This window comes from Ochotona curzoniae, unplaced genomic scaffold (assembly GCF_017591425.1).
Source record: "Ochotona curzoniae isolate NIBS_2020 unplaced genomic scaffold, NIBS_Ocur_1.0 contig_1014, whole genome shotgun sequence".
Taxonomy (NCBI): domain Eukaryota; kingdom Metazoa; phylum Chordata; class Mammalia; order Lagomorpha; family Ochotonidae; genus Ochotona; species Ochotona curzoniae.
In genome coordinates, this window is record NW_024464920.1 from 22,537,296 (window position 1) to 22,557,924 (window position 20,629).

The 20,629-nt window shown below is 37.3% G+C and overlaps 1 protein-coding gene across 3 annotated transcripts in view; it reads right to left on the reverse strand.

The window, feature by feature from the left end:
• NAV3 (neuron navigator 3) overlaps nucleotides 1–20,629 on the reverse strand; it is a 317,473-nt gene that overhangs the window by 147,630 nt on the left and 149,214 nt on the right. For all 3 annotated transcript variants that reach the window (XM_040981262.1, XM_040981256.1, XM_040981269.1), the window contains exons 8-9: nucleotides 18,142–19,168; nucleotides 10,142–10,257 (exon numbers count right to left, since the gene is read on the reverse strand). In XM_040981262.1, coding sequence (XP_040837196.1) covers nucleotides 10,142–10,257; nucleotides 18,142–19,168 — 1,143 coding nt within the window. The remainder of the gene's footprint in view (nucleotides 1–10,141; nucleotides 10,258–18,141; nucleotides 19,169–20,629) is intronic.

Sequence of the window (20,629 nt, forward strand, 5' to 3'; positions counted from 1 at the left end):
GATCATTGATTAGATTCAACCCTTTCTGAATTTAGGAAACAATTGTGAAAATACACATTGATGTAAAATAGAAAATGTTGAATGGTATAATACTTATGGATTATAGAAAGTTTAATAATGGAAATGCATTTTGGTAGTAGTAGATTTAATACAGAATCTCAATTGAAATACATTGTAGATGTTTAGATAAATGGCAAAATTGATGCTTCAAAAAGTTTGATCACAAACTGAAGTATCAGTTGACAGCAGAAGTTACTACTGAACTCACATCACCAAAAGGGCTTAGCTTGTAGAAGTATGAAAACAACTCCCATCCACCCATGTAGCAGTTGGAGCAATTCTGATGCTCATATTCAGAGTAGTTTTGTCACATGCACATGTACACACACATACACTCACATGCGAGAAAGTGAAAGGTATCAGAGAATTGTACATTTCTCAAATTATTTCCTGCAATGCATGTAGCTTGTCAGTGAGGGGTAAAGAGCCTTCTAGTTGACCAATACTGAGTCTACAGATGAAATCTGACTCTACAGAGCATTTAGCTAGCACCTTCCTTCTGACATGAGGTGACCTTGAAGGAAGTTGAGCAAACAGGCCCCGTTAATGACTAAGCTAAAATACATGCACACACACACACACACATTAGGAGTTTGAAAATGTTAACATTTTTATGGTTGTTTAGAATTACTGAACACCAGGCCAATAATGCCCAGGGCAGATGGCTAGCATTTACTTTCTCCAAATAGACTTTACAAACAGTGCTCAGATCTCAGCTTGATCTCTCTCTCTCCCACTCTCTCTCTCTCTCTCTCCCACATACATACACACTTTAAGAAGCAAGCAAGCAATTACAGCAATTTTTCTAAGCAACTACATTTGGTGGGGGGTAGGGAATAAATGTGAATAATGGAAGATATTTGGCTAACCAATCAACTTTAGATCAAAGAGATTTTTCTCCCAGCCCACTCACATTTTCCAGAGCCAACCGGACTTACCTAGTAAGTCTGTGTACAGTGCCTGTTCCAGATCCCCCAGCATGGTTAGGATGACATCCTCATCCAGATGAGCAGTCCCTTCCCGCAGGCAGCTTTCTCCCTCTTCCTCAGCCCAGCTTCTGCTGATGCTGCTTAACTTGGAGGAAACATTTTCATCTTCGGACCTGCTATCTTCATCACTCTCACCTTCCAAGTCTCTTCTTGGAGGCCAGGCCTCCAAGTCTTCACCTGCTGACTGGCTGCCTCCAGGAGGCAGGAAACTCCAGGCTTCTGAGCCACTGGAGTGGTACAGTGACTGAACTGACCGGGAGAGAAACCTGGACAGCGAGCACCCCTCTGCATAGTGGGATTCTCTCTGGTTGGCTTTTGCAGCATTTCCAAACCAGTTGGAAATGCGCACAGTAGGTCTCCTCTCCCCTTCATTGGTAATGGAAAGGTTGGTTAGAGACTTTTGTTTCTGAAGGCAAGTCCCCTTTCTCCTGACTTCCTTGCTCTGAAACACAGACAGTTCAGCTGGCCGCTGCATGCTCCTTCTGCTTGCTTCTTCCTTTCAACTGGACTTCACATTGTTCTTAGACATTGCAACTGCAAATAGCCTTTCTTGCTTTTTTAATTAAGATATACACTGTGATAAAAGCTCAAACTCAAACACTCACAGAAGACTCTGGAGAGAAGGCATATATCACTATTTGCCTACCACATAGCTTGCCACATCATTCGCTCATCAGCAGTACTTACAAACATTTTGCTTGAATATATCTAAGGCAGAAAAGAGTTCACCAAAGACTCTGTTCCAGCAGAAAAGTAGTGCAGGAAGTCAACTACGTTTTCCCGTCTTCATCCAATGGCATGTCTCAGCAAGATGAAAGGTCCACATTTCCCTCTCCCGCTTCTGTGCTCAGAAACGCAGGTAGTGAAGCAAGAGCAATGTCCCTGGCTTTTTTTTTTTCCTTCTTCTTTTTCTTTCCTTTGCTTCTCACCGGTCCTTATGTGACTCAGGTTTTCAATGCTTAATCTAACGAGCTGACAGTGCAGCAAGTACAACCCCTGCACCAGAGCTCAGTAGGAGCAGAAATTAAGCAGTGAAACCCAGCCCTGCACGAGCCTCTTGCATTTTTAGTATTCTACCTGCATGCTCAGATCTATGGCTCTTCCTTGCTGCTGCTGCTGCAGTGGATGCTGCTGGCTGCCATGGCAGCAAACATCCTGTGAAATTAACACAGAAGCACGGAAGCCAGCAGCTGTCCAGCCTAGAGTGCCACAGGTTTCACAGCCAAACCTGAACGAGACGCTACGCTATTAACCCGATGCACATTTAAATGACTGTAAGCCACCCAGCCTCAGACACCAACACACACACACACACACACACACACACACACACACACACACACACACACACACACACACACACACACACACTCCCTCTCTCACTCACATACACAACACCCAGTCCCGAAGCTGAGAATGACAGACTAATTCTCCGTAGCTGCAAGCAGCTGAAGCAGGCAGATCTGCCTCCTGAATGTAGGGATTTGTGCTGTAAAAGCACAAATCAAATTGAAGGGAGTGAAAGACCTAAAAAATGGAGCACGGCCCTCACCACCCGCTGACAGATAATACTTTCAAGAGAAAGTCTTTAAAGGGAAATATTTCATTTCATCTTTTAAAGAGCACATGCGAGGTTTTCTTTTTTTTTTCTTTCTTAAATCTATAGCCATTTGGTAACTCCTAATGTGACAATACAAATCAAAATTTTTCCACTTAAAAAACTGAAAAAAAAAACTGAAGAGGTTTTTTCTTTGCAATATTTTGACTTAAAGCATCCAATTAAAAGTTTATGGCCAAATGTGTAGAACATAATGAAGTGTCAGAAAACACAAAGGCCCATTTTTCTCCTTTTCTATTTTTCCAAGTCCATTCCATTAAGCTACCAGGTCACAATTGGCTAATAATTTAATACAAACAGAGAAACTTAAAAGTGATTTTTTGTATATTTACATTGTTGTATAATTTGTGACACCACCATGAAATTTTGGTTACAAAAAAACATGTAAAAACAAATTTAAGATAAAATAGAGATTTGAAGAAATGTTTCTATCTAAGAAGAAAAGCTTCAAAGAAAATATTGTGGGTATGTTTTACTTTCAAATGTTCCTGTTAAAAGGAGGAAAGTGGATGCATACATAGTATTATTCAAGTGTGTCATTCAAAATGATATAAAAGCCCTCATCATTTTCCTATATTGTGTGGTAAAATACTGTGATTGTCCATTTCCTACCAATAATCTCAACTAGAGGGGAATTATCATTTTTAACAATATATACAATAGATTTATTAACAAATATAAATTTGTATAATTTGTAATACATAACGATACTCTGTCTATACCTTTACATATTACAATGCATGCACCTCAGTTACGCTCCTTCCAATGTGGCTCATACTTAGATCCATTTTACACAAAAGGGAACCAGATGGAAGGACAATAATTACTTTTGACTAAATTTTCAATAACAAATAAACCTACAAACTGTGAATACTGTCTCAGTTCATTTTTACTCTTTGACAATTAACTAGTTTAAAAAATGTGTTTAAATGAAAGTGTACATGTTTAACCATTGTAACTGATCGTTGTACTTCAAAAACTGAATTTTGTATTTTTAAAAGTGCAAAATAAAGGGGCTGGTTTTGTGATATAGTGGGTTAAGCAATGGTGCATTGGTGCAATGGTGGCATTCAATTTGGATGCCAGTTTCAGTCCCAGATACTCCAGTTCCAACCCAACTCCCTGATAATGCACCTGGGAAAGCATAGAGACATGACTCAAGTACTTGGACCCCCACATCTTTGTGTGAGACCCTGACAAAGCTACTGGCCACAACCTGGTGATTCCAGCCACTTGGGGAGTAAACCAAGAAATAGAAAATCTCTCTGTATCTTTCTTCTTCTGTGACTTTATATTTCAGATACATAAATAAATGGGTTTCATAAGTGTTTTTTTTTAAAGAACCGAGTTCAACTATTTTAAAAGAATTAAAGATCAAAAATGTCACTCTGTACATTGTTGAGCAGAAATTTTATTTCCTTTACTTTGAGCTACTGTAGCCTAATGAATTTCTGGGTGATTAGACAATGATAAATCTGGTGAAGTTTTGAGATTCAATTTGCTTGGAAAATATTAGACAAATACATGGTAATGTATCCTAAGGCTTCATATATCCAGAGAATAAGAGAACATTTAAATATTTCACAACAATTGAGCTTTTGCAACTATAAATGATACCAGTAATTACGTCTTTTCAGTGTGTACACGCTTGCATAGGAATCATTTTAAAATGGTGGTGCTTAAATTTTAAATGTTCAGAAATGTTGAAAGTTTTACTAACCCCACACAGCTTGCAGGCTTCAGCCCCATAACTGCTCCCGCAGTAGGTCTGAGAGGGTTTCGAATCTATGAAGAGAGTCACAGAGACTGCTAGCTCTTCAATTGGAGAATTTGGTGGGCACTATTTGCTTTCCACTAGGGTGTGACTATGCCCCCAAAAGGACACTCAACAGTATTTGGAGACACTTTGGGTTGTCACAACAGTAAAGTAATGGGGACAGCATCTAAGTGGTGGAGGCTGATGATACCGCAAACATTCTACAATGGCAGGACAACTCTTCACAACAGAGAAGTACACAGTTTGCAACGTCAGTAGCATTAACATTAAGAAATTTTAGTTCAGTGAAAGTTATTTTGCCATTACAAACAACTTAGAAACTTCAGTGGCTTTCAAAAACAATGATGCTCTTTTTCTGACATTAATATATCTCTGTGCTGGCTTCAACTTAGTTCCTGTTATTTTTGATCCTAAGACCCATGCTGCAGGAACAACCTCATTCTGTGAAACATTGATTTTATGACAGAAGGGATCCAAGATTTGATTCTTCAAAAAAAAATTTGCTTGTGTAAAAGTTAGAATGGGAGAGAGATAGAGATAGAGAGAGTATATCTTTTGGTTCACTCCCCTTGTTTCTGGGGCCAACAGGGCTGGGTCAAGTTAAGCCCAGAAGCCCTAAACTCCAACTGATCTCTCACACGGTGGCAAGGGCCAAAGCACTTGTTCCTTTTTCTGCTGCATTCCCAGGTACATTAACAAGGAGCTGCATCAAAACTTCAGTGTCCAGGACTCCAACTGGCAACTGTTGAAGAAGCAAGCATCACTTGCTGTGCCACTGCCCTGGCCCCCAAGCATTGACTCTTAAATGCTTCTACTCAGAAATAATTAATGCTATTTCCACATTCACATTTACCAAATCAAACCAAATTGAGTGACATATCATATTCCTTTCCGGATTACACTGTGTAATAAATATACCTGTGGGAGTGAGCCTAAGGACAAATGTGATAACTTGAAGGAGCCAGTAAGGAGGAACTTGGAGAGAGAAAACATCATTATACTTGAGAAATAATCCAGAGAAAGAAAATCTCAAAAGGTGATGTTTTATTGGATTGTCTGTTTTGCTTAAAGACATTTCTATCTAGTTTGTCACTAGAATTATATCAGTCCAGCAGTTTACCCTGACCTATCAAGGAGAACACCATCATCGTTTTTCTAGAGACAGAGCCACCTGCTTACCTTGAATATTCATTCAAACACAGCTGCACTTACACTTACTGGTACCCATACACAAATGCATGTTTACAAGGTAGAGAAGGAGTCTAAATTCAAAAGATCTAAACATATTCTGTCAACAGCAAAAATGACAATCACTCTTATTTTGCTGAGATCTAAACTACAGAAACCATAATGTTCTGGAAAGAAGCACCATATAGTTCTTCAGCAAACACAATCACCATGTGGCTATTTAAGTAAAAGGTATAATCGGTCCAACTATCTAAGCTAGATCTTCTTAATCTTTATAAACATTCAAGGAAAAGGGAATTTTAGTGATCATTTATAAAAGTTTTAATGCCAGATATTTACCATTATGTAAGACAAAGTCTGAAAGTTGAAAAAGAAATCACATTTAAGCATGAACTTATCCTTCTGTTTAAACACTTCTAGCATTCCCTGAAACCATCAAATTATTTTAATATTTATCTTTTTTTTTACAAGTGAAAAGTCAGTTTTATTGATTTTGGGTCAGTCTGATATCGCTCAACATTTTTCAGTGGAATATAAATTGTAGATAAAGGTTAAAAACTGCATTAAACAAATGTTATATGTGTTGGTGAATGTACTTATGTACAATGAGGCCAGGGTACAGCTATGTATATAAAACTCTACAAATCTTCTTGAATATCAACAGATTGAAAATGCATGCGCATTCTTCTTTTGGCAGGCTCTCCTGGCACTTGACAGTAGCCTCAGAGGACACAATCTTTTTGCTAATGAATGTGAGAAACAAAAAAAGTTCAAATCAGCAAAACCTGCACCATCAATCTGGCCAGCCTTTTAATATTGAGATTGTGACATGAATCATAGAGATCAGGCTAAGAACAATAAGCTTGCTCACTCATTGTCATGAGTTTTATTAATATATTTCACCTGTCCATAATAATGATCGGAACCATTATCATTAGAAAAAGTAAATCTAACCAGGTTTCCTCTCAGAGAACATGATAAACACAAAGAAACTTGAGTGATTGTACCTAAAGATGGAGAGATAAACATGAAGGCATAAAAAGATCTTAAATTGCAAATGTCTGAACTTTACCTCAGTATGCCTTTTATTCTGTGTCACTCATTTCTGATGCTTACCTTCACACTATAATTTAATTGCATTTTAAATTTTCACTATCATTTAATAACAAAGGAACTATTTATATAACTTAAAGTGAATTGTACTGTTAAAGCTTCAGCTAAGCTTTCGAGGTGACTTAATGAATCTATCAAATCTGTATTGCAGCATGGACCAAGTTTGCTTCTGATAGTATCACAAATCTTTACCAGGTCATGCACATTGTGTGTCATGTGATAGGATATTTCTCACATTGTTTGATTTAAAAAGTTTTACAGATAATGTAACAGAAATTGAAAAAAAGTCTAGGAGAGGCCATGGATTTTCAGAGGCTCAGGTATTTCCAACAGTGACAGTGGGTCCATTCTTTCTGCATTAGGTTCTTTTTTATTATTTATTTTCTTTCCTTATGTTTGTTTTGTGGGAGGGTGAAGGCAGATATCAGTAATTTTAAGCATTCTATTTATTGGTTTCCCATCTAGTGGGAAGAGAGAACATGTCTTTCATAAAGGTCTTGGGCTAAGTTCTGAGACTGGGTTTCATTTGTTCTGATCGAACTGGATTAGATCAACATCCATTCCTAGAACTGCTAGTGGGGTCAGAGAAAGCTAGCTCTCACTGCCTCTGCAGGGTCTATTGTACTTCATCTTATGACTGGAATAATCCACAAAGAAAATCAAGCTGTTATCACAAGATAGGACAAAGAAAATTGGCCAGGTAAAACAAAAACAAAAAATACAAAAACAATTATAATGCCAGGATTTCAAGGTAGACTTATTACGCCACCAGTCTGTTTTTGCAGATTAACTCACTCGTACCCCTTTTCTAGGCCTTTAAAAGTTTCTGGCTCCCCCAAATTAGGCTCCAAAATTTCACAAACATTGCCAAGACAAATTCCATCCGAATTCTCTATTAGGAAGGCCAAGTTAACTCAATCCTGAAGAAATAGATTGAATTATTTCCCACAGAGACCCCCAAATTCATGAGCAAGTCAAGCTTAATAATAATAACTGATTTATAACTTGAAGCTACAGAAAACCAGTGAACCACAATCAGCAACAAACTTAATGATTATCCTCCTTAAAAAAAACAACAATAAATAATAAGGTAATTATTTTGTGAAGCTCCTTCTTCCTGGACTACCACTACCTGTTTTCCTTGCCCATTAGAATTCCACAACATCCACATCAGATCTTTTTCGACTTCTGTATTACCCTCCACAGACACGTTAGCACATGTATCTTTTTATTCACTCACTGTTGATGATAAAATTTCCCTTAATCTCCCATAGGGGAGCTCATACCTTAATCATGTCTGCTTCTACATCATTTCATATGCCTGGCATATATAAGATTTCAGGTGATAATCACTAAAAGATGGATGGAAGAATAACCCACATCTCAAAACAATCCTGTGAATTTATTAAGCATCTTCATTGTCATCTCACAGATATGGAAGTCAAGTAATTCCCAAAGAGTTAAATAATGGCAGCAAATAATCCATTTTTCATTTTTTTTCTGTTCCAAGAACATTTCTATTCACACATCTCCTTTAGCATTGAAGGAATATTCTGCCAGCCAGTGCAAGCCAGGGTCTGGCAATAAATTAAAGCATCTTGTGGTTTGTGGTTTCGCTAGCAGTCAAATTACAGTAGCAACAGAATTTAGAAGATAAGGAGATCTATGTATAGATAAGATTCTATGAAAGGGAAGGGAATGCATTATGAATGTTGGAAACATCTCATGAACTCGAGACTACTATTTGAAATATTATTGATTAGAGACAGACAAACAGAGATCTATCGTATGCTGGAGAAGTTGATGATGGTCCAAAGCCTTGTGACCCTGTACCCACATGGGAGACCTGGAAGAAGCTTCTGGATCCTGATTTAAGATTGATTTAGTTTTGCTTGTTGTGGTTAATTTGGGAGTGAACCAGTGGCTAGATCCTCCCCTGCCCCCAAAAGGAGGGGACATACACAAGAGCAAAATTGCATGACAATCTCCACATAAGACCTCTAACATGAAGTGGTACATCCCATGTGAATTCCAAAAGGTAACGTGGGGATGCAGGCCCTGTTCTACAGCAGGTAAAGCTGCAACTTAGGAGTCTGGCATCCCATTTGGGCACCAGCTTATGTCCTGGCTATTCCAATTCTGATCCAGCTCCCTGTTAACTGGCCAGGGGAAACAACTGGAGATAGGCCAAATGCTTGTTCTGCAGCCACCCAAATAGGATCTGGATGAAGTTCCTTTATCCCAGCTATGGCCACACTCATCCCCAACCACCATGATCCAATGGGTGGAAGATCTCACTTTTATGTGTATATCTCCCACTTTAAAAGGAATAAGCAATCATTCTTCTGTAGGGGAAAATCAGAAAAAAAAAAAGATAGACTTGGAATATCATTCTGGCATTGCCAATATCACTCAGTGGATACTGTAGCACTATAATTCCTATCTAAGTGTATTTCGTGTCTATTGAAGTGGAGACATTCTGTAGCTCAAAAATTTGTGATATGGTTACTTTGACAAGATTCCAAGAAATACTTGGAATGCAAGAAATACTTGCATTTTTGTCTTTGGAGTACTACAGAACTTTTCAAATAGCATTGTTCCTTAACTATTTTCCCTTCAGACTTAACCACAAATAACAAGGTCTGAATTAGATATTTATTGGAATAACAAACACTCATCTGCTTTCATGAATGCTTAGATAAAATATGCAAGATAAAATCTAAACTACTCTAGGAACAGTATGTTTTCTTGACAGGATATTTGGTTTATAATGAATCTAAATCTGTATTTAGCACAATTACAACAAAGATGTTTCATATATACCTGTACTTACCTAGATCTTAGGAAAATCAATGTGCTCAAACGGAGAGCCTTGCTTCATGGACACAAATATCTGATAAACCATATCTAGGTTCTGATATTTTCTGCTACATTATCTAGATATAAATAATTATTTCCTTAATGAAACATTTTCCCCCAGAATGTATATTTGGAGTTACTATGTAGCAAACTTTTAAAAAGTATAGTATTTAAGATGAAGAAGGGTTGAATTAGCCATGGGCAATTTCCATTGTTACTTGATATTTAGTATATTTTCAGAACTGCTTTATTAAGAACAGAAGAATCTCCAGTTTTTTTTTTTCCAAACTTCAGTCTACTTGACATAGGGCAAAATTATTTATAGTCTCAGCATCTGAAAGCACTGTGCTTTTCAGAGCAATAAAGAGATCATCCTAAACAGAACAACGAAATATCTAAAAATCTCTGAAGCATGAGATGGGCACAGTTCATTACTGCATTAAAATAGTACAGCACAAACAAGTTTTAACAAAAAAGATTCACAGAAAGAATAGAGGGACTCTGAGTTTTGCCCGACCCATCAATCAGGTCACTTACCCGATATCTCCTCTAGGCACTGCTTAGCAGTCTTACTGTATGATAAATCCATTTTTGTAGGACTGGTGCAGGAGTCAGCAGAGGGCAAAGAGGTACCTTCATTTTCTGAATGTGTTCTGAAATCAACCAAGAAACAAAAACAAGCAGCAATGGTAATTACTAGTGATTCATCAAAATGAATGCGCTCTAGCACAAAAAGTTAACTTATTAAATGTTTTGCATCAAGATAAATACACATTTCTTCAAACCTGGCATGTTCCAGGACTGTCTGGTTATAGGAAAAATTTTATTACTTTCAATGTGCAACCCAAGCAGGACTGATACACTAAGTAGACTTACAGGATTTCCATTATTGAAATCTGTTACTACCAATAACTGATAACATTTTATAGGCAAAAGACTTGAAAGGGTACCACATTTTTCTTTTGCATCTAACAGAAAATCTGAACAAAGTATATGCTAATTATAATAATAAGATTACTGAAACTGCATTTAAAAATCTTCTTTTCCACAAAGACTCTACAAAATAATTCATCATGTAATAAAAAGTAGGAGTAAAAACACAATGAATTCTTTTTCCTGTATTATAAATGTCAGTGTGATGGCTTAATTACCAAAAAATGCAGGTAAACTAAATTCAACAAAAAACAAAGTCATTCTAAAGACCATCTTTCATAGTGTGTGCTTTATACTCACAGGTACATGTACAATGGAACTGTATTTCTGTGTGATTAAACTATAAAGACTAAGTTTCAGCAAATGAAAGGCACTCAACAGAGGGATCGTATACTTTTGATATTCCATTCTTATTTTATTCATTGTTGATTCATTTCATGCAAAGGCAGGTAATTTGAGACAGACTTTTTTGTGCACCTTCAAAACCTCACTCTGTAGATATGCTTCCTGCTACCAGATATTTTTTTTTTAAAAAAAACCACAACATGAAATATCAAGACAGAAAGAGACAAATATAGCATTGCATGTGAGGCAGTGTTCTTTGCGGACATCTCATTTGCCTTATTTCTAGTACTCAGTTTAGATCTTGCCAAGAGATTTTGAAACCTTTATTATTTAAAACATCCGTAGAAAATACTTACATGATGAAACAGTTTATTGTGAGAAGGCTTAAATTAACATTTTGCTTTTATTCTAACATTAGATATTTAGAAAAAATAAAGCATAATCAGTTATATCAGAAATAGATAATATGTAGTTGGCAAAGTCAGAAAGTGGAAGTTCTTTGAGACTTTCAAAAATCAAGGGAAATAATATGCCCCATTTATACAGCACATATACTCTTAGAAAGTACATTTGTACTGATGATAAAAGGAAGGAGCTATATAAGAATTTGTATGGAAAGCTTTGCATTGACCTCCAATAATTTTTATTCCTATTGAATACTAAATCAAAGAATCAAAGCAAATTTTAGAAAGATTTACTGTTAAACCAGTAGGCTATAGGGGCCAGCAAAGACTAAAACAGACACTGATCTGTCTTTAGCGTATGTGATACATATTGGCAGCATATAGAAGAACACAGCACATATTGTAACTTAAGAAGCATTCTTACTTTGGCTTCTATGACAAAAATTCTCCGGTTTATTTTCTATTCTCCCTTTTGTTTTCCTTAACAATCACTAAGCACTGTAATTCTGGGCAGAAGAGAAGAAAGGATACACAGGGCAAGACCTGTGGGGTTTTTTTTCCAAGGAATCTACTGAGCTACTTCTTGTGTCAGCTTTACATGCTCTTTCAGTCTTATACATTGTCTATATTATTATTTGTTCACACATGGATTTCAAAATTCTATCACTAGCTCAGCACTTTCCTCTGAATTCCAGATGTTTTTATTGAATGTTTAATTGCAACTCCATGTTGGTCTTCACAAAATTATCTCCAAGCCCGTACGTGCACAAGTGAAGTCAGTCTTTTCTCAACAAATCCAGTCTTTATTCATGGAGTCCCTGAAGGAAACCCTTCTGACGCACATGAGGGTTCACGACATCCTCTGAGACAAGGCTCCACTTTATTCTCTCCGATGTGGTTACCACTGTATGAGCGTCTTCTGCTCACTTCCTATAGCTACTTCCCACACTAAAGGTTACACACTTGTGATCCTCACCACGCAGTTGAGTACCTTCCAGTCCCCAAATTAGTGAATGTTCCCTATGTAACCATCCCCAATTTAACTATCAGGTGTATTTTCCAATTATAAGAACTCTGTGCTTCCTGGACACAATTTTTCAGTCCTTCAAACTCTTACTATATAAAATAAATCTAATTATCAAACAGTCATGTGTCTCTCAACCAGATGTGTTCTCCATTTTTGAAGTTCTCATTTTACTCACATATCTAACCCATGTCTATAAGTTGTACTCAACAAATATTTGATAAACACATAAGAATGCATATAAATAATAAGACTAGAATTCTATCACTGGTTTATATACAAGAAAAAAATTACATAATGGTGCATACATTGGGTTTCGATCCAAAACTTCATCCTATAACTAAAGAATTATTCATTCACATAATGTTAGCAAGTTCATAGACAGTTTTGTTTTGTCCATGTGCAAAAATGAAATAAGTGTTTTTCAAACTAATCATGAACTCAGTTGTTCTTCACACTATCTGTAAAAGCATTCTGTTGAGGCACATGGAACAGTGTTCAATATTAAAATGGGGAACACACAGGATTTTTGTGCTGCCATTTAGCCCATATGCCTGTCTATGAACAGTCATTTGCAACTCATTCCTGAGTTCTACCTTATGCTGTTCTTCCACTTGGACTTTCTTATGGAACACTGTACCTTCCTAACAGCTTTCTAAGACCACTGTGACTGAGCATAAGGAAAGTCCCTGAAATTTACTAAGGATTTGTATTGCACATCGAGTTTAGGGAGCTCAAGGAAGGCTGACTGGCTGCCTGCCAAGAAGTGTCACAGAGTCAAGGTGTCTTGGTGAACTGGCTGTGAGCCAAAACTGGCCTACCAGCCTGTGTAATTCAGTTTTAACATATTTATGTCTTAGATGTTCCCTCACATAAGTCCTTTGCTGATATGGCTGTCTAAAGCCCAATACTAATTAGTTCTTACTAGACCAAGACTAGCAGCTGTCATGGGAGCCAGAAACCTGTGGTCATGCCGGATAGACAGATTCAGAGTATTTTTGTCTAGGGAGAAAAACCTGTATGGAGCACAATAATATTTAGAATGTGGCTTAAGAGTAGATTTTTCTTTGCTAAAAACAAATGAATCTTTGAAAAAGAACACATGTTCTTCAAGAGCTGAATTGGTGACTGCCTTCCTTAATACATGAGACTGCAAACTTAATTCCATTGGTTAAGTCCCAAATCTTTTTGCCTGTGGCAATCTTTTGCAAAATGCATTCACACTTCTGACAGCTCTGTCTTACCACGGAAGCCCTTCTTTTATTTTGCAATATGCTAGTGTATGTTTGTGACCTATTTACTTCTTACTGTCTTCTTAGTTTAAGTCTCAAGAGAATCTACTTTACCCCATTTTCAAGTTCTTTCATGCATTTCCCATGACATTCCCCTGAGAGTTATCCACATTACCAATGATGTAGAGATAATTAAAATTATTTGTTAATGAAAGGAGCGTAGTTTCAACTTCAAATAATTAAAGAGGTGGTTTGAAGTTATACTCACTCTATAGTCACGTATAAATAGGACCAGATTTCTCTACATTTGTTATGAGCCATCAGTTTCTCTATGATGTCGACCTCATTACATGGTAATATGAAATTAGATTTTAACTTCAGTCTATAGAGAGGCAATCAGTACTGACTGGCAAGAATTTAATTTTGACACAAATATTCAAAGAAGTTCAGTGAAGTCTACAGAGACCCTAGGCATGTCCTCTGGTTTTCAAAAGACTTCTCAGCAGTAAAATGAAGATTCTGATCAACTCATGAAATGATCTATAAGGATTTCAGAATCAATAGCGTTCTTATATCACAAGGTGCACCTGACCTATAGAGTAGGTATTGCAGATACTTCATTCATTGTTCCAATATAAAGTGTTATTTCATTTCTTAATCATTAAAGGAAAAAAGAGTAAAAATTAATGTCATGTTTCCTCAAAATATTTAGCATATATGAGCTCATAAGATATCTTAATATACATTTACAAAATAATATTTATGTGATATGTTCTAAATACCTTGGTTTTTGTCATAACATCTTAGTAACACTGCTTAATTTACTTAGAAATATAATAGCTATGGCCTTAGAATAAAAAGGTTTCTGGATTGTGATAGTTTAACGTTTACTATAATGAGTAACACAAAAGCTTTTTGTGTTTATAAAAAGTTAAAGAAAAAGTATATTCATTTTGTATTTTAATTTTGTGTCTGGTATTATGCTAGTGTTGTGTCTGTGATATATCACTCAAATTTCAATTACAGTACTACAGAAGTTTCAACAAGATAGATTAATGCTCTTAGAAGTAAAATAATGTGTTATAAAACAATCTTATACATGTTAATCCACTCTCAATCTTGGGTGTCATGCAATTCCTGCTTAGGAAGCATGATAAAACAGAAAATACATGAATGGTTAGAAAGTCAATAATATGCTGCATTTTTTAATTCCTTCTTCTAGAAATGAGAAGTGGTGATAGCCATTGCCAGGCCAGAAACTGTCAGAGTAAAGAATAATCCAAGGATGGATGGAGAATTGTTAGATTCACAGAAAGTGAATGAATAAGAAAACCTACTGGAGATAATAGGAACCAGATATTTCAAAAATGCATCAATGGAAAGAAAAAGAACTCTATGGTATTGACATAGAATTTGAGGGACTGGTGTGTATTTCAACACATGTACACAATTGAAAAATGATGTGAATATGTAAATACGCATACTTATGCTTCTTAGTCTTTCCCTCTTAGAAAATTAAAGACTAGTAAACTCTTGGTCACTAAATATCACTTACAATAAAACAATCAAGGCTCCTTAAGTAAAAGTTGAATCCAAGTTAAGAAAATCACTATGTGAGGTTAGAATTCATCTGCCCATAAAGAAAATTCTAAAGGAGAGATGGTAAAAAATGAAAGGACAAACCAAAAAGTATAAAGGCATTCCCAGTGGACAAATCTGGGAAAATGTAAGTATCAAAATAAATTGTGATTGCAACAGGTTATAACACATAAAATATAATAACAACCAATTGGTTCACATCATTTGATTAGATATTTAGATAGCCAATGAAGAAAAGATAAATCTTTTTTTAAAGTAGAATATTAAGGAATAAATGTGGAAAGAATTATGGAATGAGGAAATCATTTGTCATTCATTAAATTATCAAACAAACCAAAATTTAAAAAAAAGCCCTGTAATGGATACTAAAGCTTAGCAGTGAAAGTAGATTAAGAAATAAAACCTTTATATGAAGCTTCAAATATAGTCCCATGAGAATTTCTATTAAATACAACTAAACCCAAGGCATTTTAGAATAGAAAATCCTGGCAGCCATTATCTTTACAACACCTAAACAAGAAATCCAGATGACTGTTTCTTGTGACATCATGTGCAACATTTCTGTGATATTTCCATTTTATTATTATTTGTGAAATTGTGTGTATAAATATACACTCTATGCCCTTATATATGTGGATCTAATCATGAGGCAATAGCAGACAAATTTACATTAAGAATCATGAATCAATATTATTAAAGTTAAAAAAAACCCTGAGAATTGCTTCAGACTGAGAATATATAAAGAAAAATGACAACTTTTTGCAACAGTCATCATAAAATGCTAAAATGTATATTGTCAGAAAAATTGGTCACTGCATTAAGGCCTCTAGGTGCACCAAATAAAATGTATATGGCAGTTGTGTGTACTGTCTTACTCCACTGTATTTTAAAATTGTTTCTAAAAAGTTAAGATACAGAGAATCAAAATGGCAGAATAGGGTAAGGACACATTTAAACAGAGAAATATTAGCCAGTGGGAAACAAAGAGGACACATTCCAGGAAACAGGAGAGGGCAGAACAACAGCAAAGGGGTACCTGGAGACTAAGAGACACAGGAAAGCTGCAAAAACAATGGTGTGGCATTGCAGTAACTGATACCCAAGTGGCATTCAGCCAGTGGTGATCTGAACTTCACCCGCAGCCAGAACTCCACCAGCAACAAGGTGGGAAGGAATGTGACCTGGGAGCTTAGGAGGTGAACCCAAAGAACTACTCATCCTACTGGTCTGTTTGATTTGACCAGGAGCAGAGACAGAGCAGCAGGTTCCAGATAGGCGGAACGGTAACAGGGTGGATTTACAGCCCCATACGACTCCTAGAGCCAGTTTAGACGCCATTTTGCTTGAGGAGGCAAAGGCGATGGACAGTACTATGCATGCACTGAGCTGGGAGTGAACTGATTTTTGATTCAGTGAACTGCAACAATGTGGCATCCTACAGGTTCCACCCAAGACAGGTCCTGGTAGCCCTCAGATCTGACGGCCAGCACATCAAGAACCCTAGTAGTGGCACATCAGACGACATTTCTTATGGTGTGGCAAATAATTTAAGACTGCAGGGGACAACAGTGAGCTGCGCATGTGCTGAGCTGGCAAGAATTCACTGAGTTCAGTGCATTGCATTGGTCCCACAGGAAAATAATACCGACTATGGCATTGTACAAGTCAAAATATGTCCGTGTAGCTCTCAGACCTAACAGCCAACAGGTTCTGGCAAGATCAGCACCACCAACAACCTAGCTATACAGAGCAATCCTCAGACCCACACCAACCGGAAGTGGGGGAAAGGTTGTACAGAAAACGGTGCAGCCTTAGCACAGTGTCACAGGAAGTGGAGAGTGGTGAACTGGGAGCTGGGGCTACAGAGACCATGGTGGAAATCTAACATCAGAATCCAGACCTAGAACTCGCTGGAGAGAGTGGCACAAGTGACTGCAAACAAAGAGCCATGTACCAATTGCAATAAGTAAAATCAAACTGTAGACCTGTGGGTGACAGAGCTTAGAAACTTGCCCCAAGGAGAAGATTCTGTTAACCAGAAGCACAACGACCAAGAGCAAAAGAGACAGAGGCACAATGAATATTACTGAAGGCTCCCCTGCAAAGAAGCAAATCCCTGTGCCAACCTCAGAGTTAACTGAGGAAGACATCAAGAAAATGGGGGATACAGAATTGAAACATCTATGGAAAACTGAATTAAAAGATGGTGTACGGGGCCCAGCGTGGTAGCCTACTGACCAAAGAACTCGTCTTGCATACCCGTGATCCCATATGGGTGCTGGTTCATATCCAGGTGGCCCTGTTTCCCTTCCAGTTCCATGCTTGTGGTCTGGGAGAGCAGTCAAGGACAGCCCAAAGCCTTGGGACCCTGTACTCGCATAGGAGACCCAGAAGAAGCTTTCTGATCAGCTCAGTTCTGGCCATTACAGCTACTTGGGGAATGAAGCAGTGGACACAAGATCTTCCTCTCTGTGTCTCTTCCTCTCCTCCTCTCTGCATATCTGACTTTCCAAGAAAAATAAATAAATTTTTAAAAAATGTATATTTTTCCATGAATGCTTTGTAGTAAATTTGGGGTAAAGATGTTTAAATGGAAATGTTTTAAAAGAATATGATTAACAAGAGAAGTAGCATTGCAATTTAAATAATAGTAATAAGCACAGAAGAAAGTTATGAACTTGCTATTTAGTGTGCTTCTGAAAAGTGGCTTAAATTTAGAGGGCTTTGATTTCTGAGACAGAGAGTGAGAGAGAGAGAGAGAGAGAGAGAGAGAGAGAGAGAAAGAGAGAGGGACAGAGCAAGAAAGGGGGTGAGGAGAATATAGAACTAGATTATAGTGGAGGATTTTCCAGACTAAGATAGATGTGAAATTCTAGGGCTCTATCTTCAGAATGAAGCCTTGCTCTATAATGACTCCACACAGCACCTCTCAGCAGCTTTGTTGTCTGCAGACCCTGAGGATATGGATCTATCAGTACAGATGAACAGAGATGACCTTACCTGTAAATGAATGGAGCCACAGTAGCAGTGTTGGGGTGACTGTGTTGCTGCTGCTGTGGGAGGTGAACAGCACCGTTTCCTGCACTCTGCCCGCTGCTCTGCGCCACGGGTACAGTGCAAGAACTGGAGGGAGGTGTGTGGCCAGCTTCCCTTCCTTCCAGAGGAGCGGGACAGTTGGATGTGCTTGCCTTCTCAGAGGCTGTGGCCTTGGGTGAGGTCTGGGAAGGGCTTCCCTTGGTAGTCCTGAATTTGTCTGTCTCTTTGCTTGCTGCATTGCCAGATGAGATGGTTTGCTTTGCTGTGGGCACCTTTGAGCCAGGTTTGGGGATCCCACTGGAAGATGGGATTAAGCTTTCCTTCTTGGCTGCTGCCGCTTTGCTGCCCTTTGGGATCAAGCTTGCGATTTTGGAGGTCTTTTTTGGCGTTGTCTCCATCACCAGATCCTTTTCTTCCTTGACTGGTTTCTCAGGGCAAATTTTACTTTTGTCTCTGTTCTTTTCCTCTTTGTCCTTTGGCTGTAGCAAAGACTTTTTATTGCTGAGGTTTTTGCTTCCAGCTTTTGGAGGGGCCAATTTAGGAGACACTTTGGGACTACTGTTTGCTGAGCCACCGCTATTCAGAGCACTGTTGAAACCTTCCATTTCCCCTGATTCAGAAAAGACATCATCATCCTTTCCACAGTCACTGAGTCCTGAACTGGGGGACTGCAGAGGGCGTAAAGCAGTCCGGGCATTAACCAGCTTGAATTTTTCAAGCATGGATTTCTGGCCTGAGGGAGCACTTTTGGCTCCTTCTGAGACAGGTGGCTTCAGTCTGTCTGAAGATGGAGTGGGAGAGGTCGCTGGACTTGACTGCTTCACTGTCAGCATGGTAGAGGTGGCGCTGTGTTTGACATTCATGGACTTGCTGCGCCAGGGTTTGCTGGTACTAGGAGAAGGGATGGCAGAGGCAGGGGGCTGCCCAGCGGTGCTAGACGGCTGCATGTTACCATTAACACCTGAAGATGGTTGAGGTCCTTTGGAGGAATCTGGACGTTATTAAAGAAAGAAAAACATGATTAGTTTCATCTTAAATAATACACCATTGATAATTTGTAATTATAGTTATAAATACGTCTTTGCTGAAAACCGAAAGGATGCTATGGAATAACAATCACACTTGTTTGTTTTTACTTTTTACCACATCAATCATGTAGAGTGAAAAGATTTTTCTGAGAATGCATGCTTCAACTTATTGAAATGATTTTTTACTCAAATGCACACTGCCAATCCAAAATATCTAAGTTAAAATAAAACACAAGCATTCACCAAAGCAACTCTGTGATTTTTCCATTTATGTGGACACTATATTACCTACCATCAGAAGGATATTCCACATTGTTTCATGAAAATATATTGATTTAAATTTTCCCTAATGTCTTAAAATTCAGTAGAATTTAGCTAATTTATTACCCGTTTAGGTGTGTTTATGATTCAAAATCATGAATCAATTTGTTAATTCTGTTTATTTTTATTTGTACATAATAATCATTGAAATATGTGCTTCCAGGAATCACTCTTCAAAGAAACCTATGTATATCTTCACATATTTACAACGTTATAAGTTATGTATGATTATTATTATCTATAAAGTTATCATAATCCTCCCCACCAAAAAAAAACCTCTGAGGCAAAAAAAGAGACAATGTAGCTTATTCAGGGTAAATAATCGGCATATGAACTGATTTCATAGACTTGTCTGAGCAAATATCCCCTAAGGCCTATTGTTGTAATCTGAACACACTTTAACTTTTAATATTAAAATCAAATTATGTAAGGAAGTTGATAGAAAAACAGTGTTACATCATACAAACATCTTACAATACAAAAGTATTTACTGTTATTTCACTTGGAAGTTAACTTACTAATAAAGTTTTATGACTTCTCAATATTAATTCATAATATGGTACAGAATTTAAAATCATTTATATTATTAGAGTTCAAATACATCAAATCAAATGTTGATATTTAGGAACCATGGAAATCTAATTCAGTAATTTAAACTGCATTAACAATAAATTCTTTCCTCTTTTATTCTCTTTTTTAAGGAAGTTGGGAGATAATCAAGGTGGATATGGAATTTCATTCTGTTTACAAGCCAGATACCTCAAAAACAGATGTAAGATCATGTATGAAAATTTCAACAGGAATAATTTATGAAGAATGATCTTTTCATAATTCTCAGGAATTTAAGTTGCTGACATTTCATTAAAGATTCATAAGTATAAAATTACAGTGCTTTTAAGGGTTATCTACAAAAAAAAGTTGAAGTCAAAATACAAGATAAACAACACATAATTAAGCCATTTGTTAAAGAACACAAATGTTACTCAGCTTTTAAAGTTTGGTTTGTTGCAGTGGGCACTGCCACAGTGAGTTAAGCTGACATCCAGGTATTGTCACTCCACAGTGAAGTGCCAGTTCGAGTCTGAGATATTCTGTCTGCTATT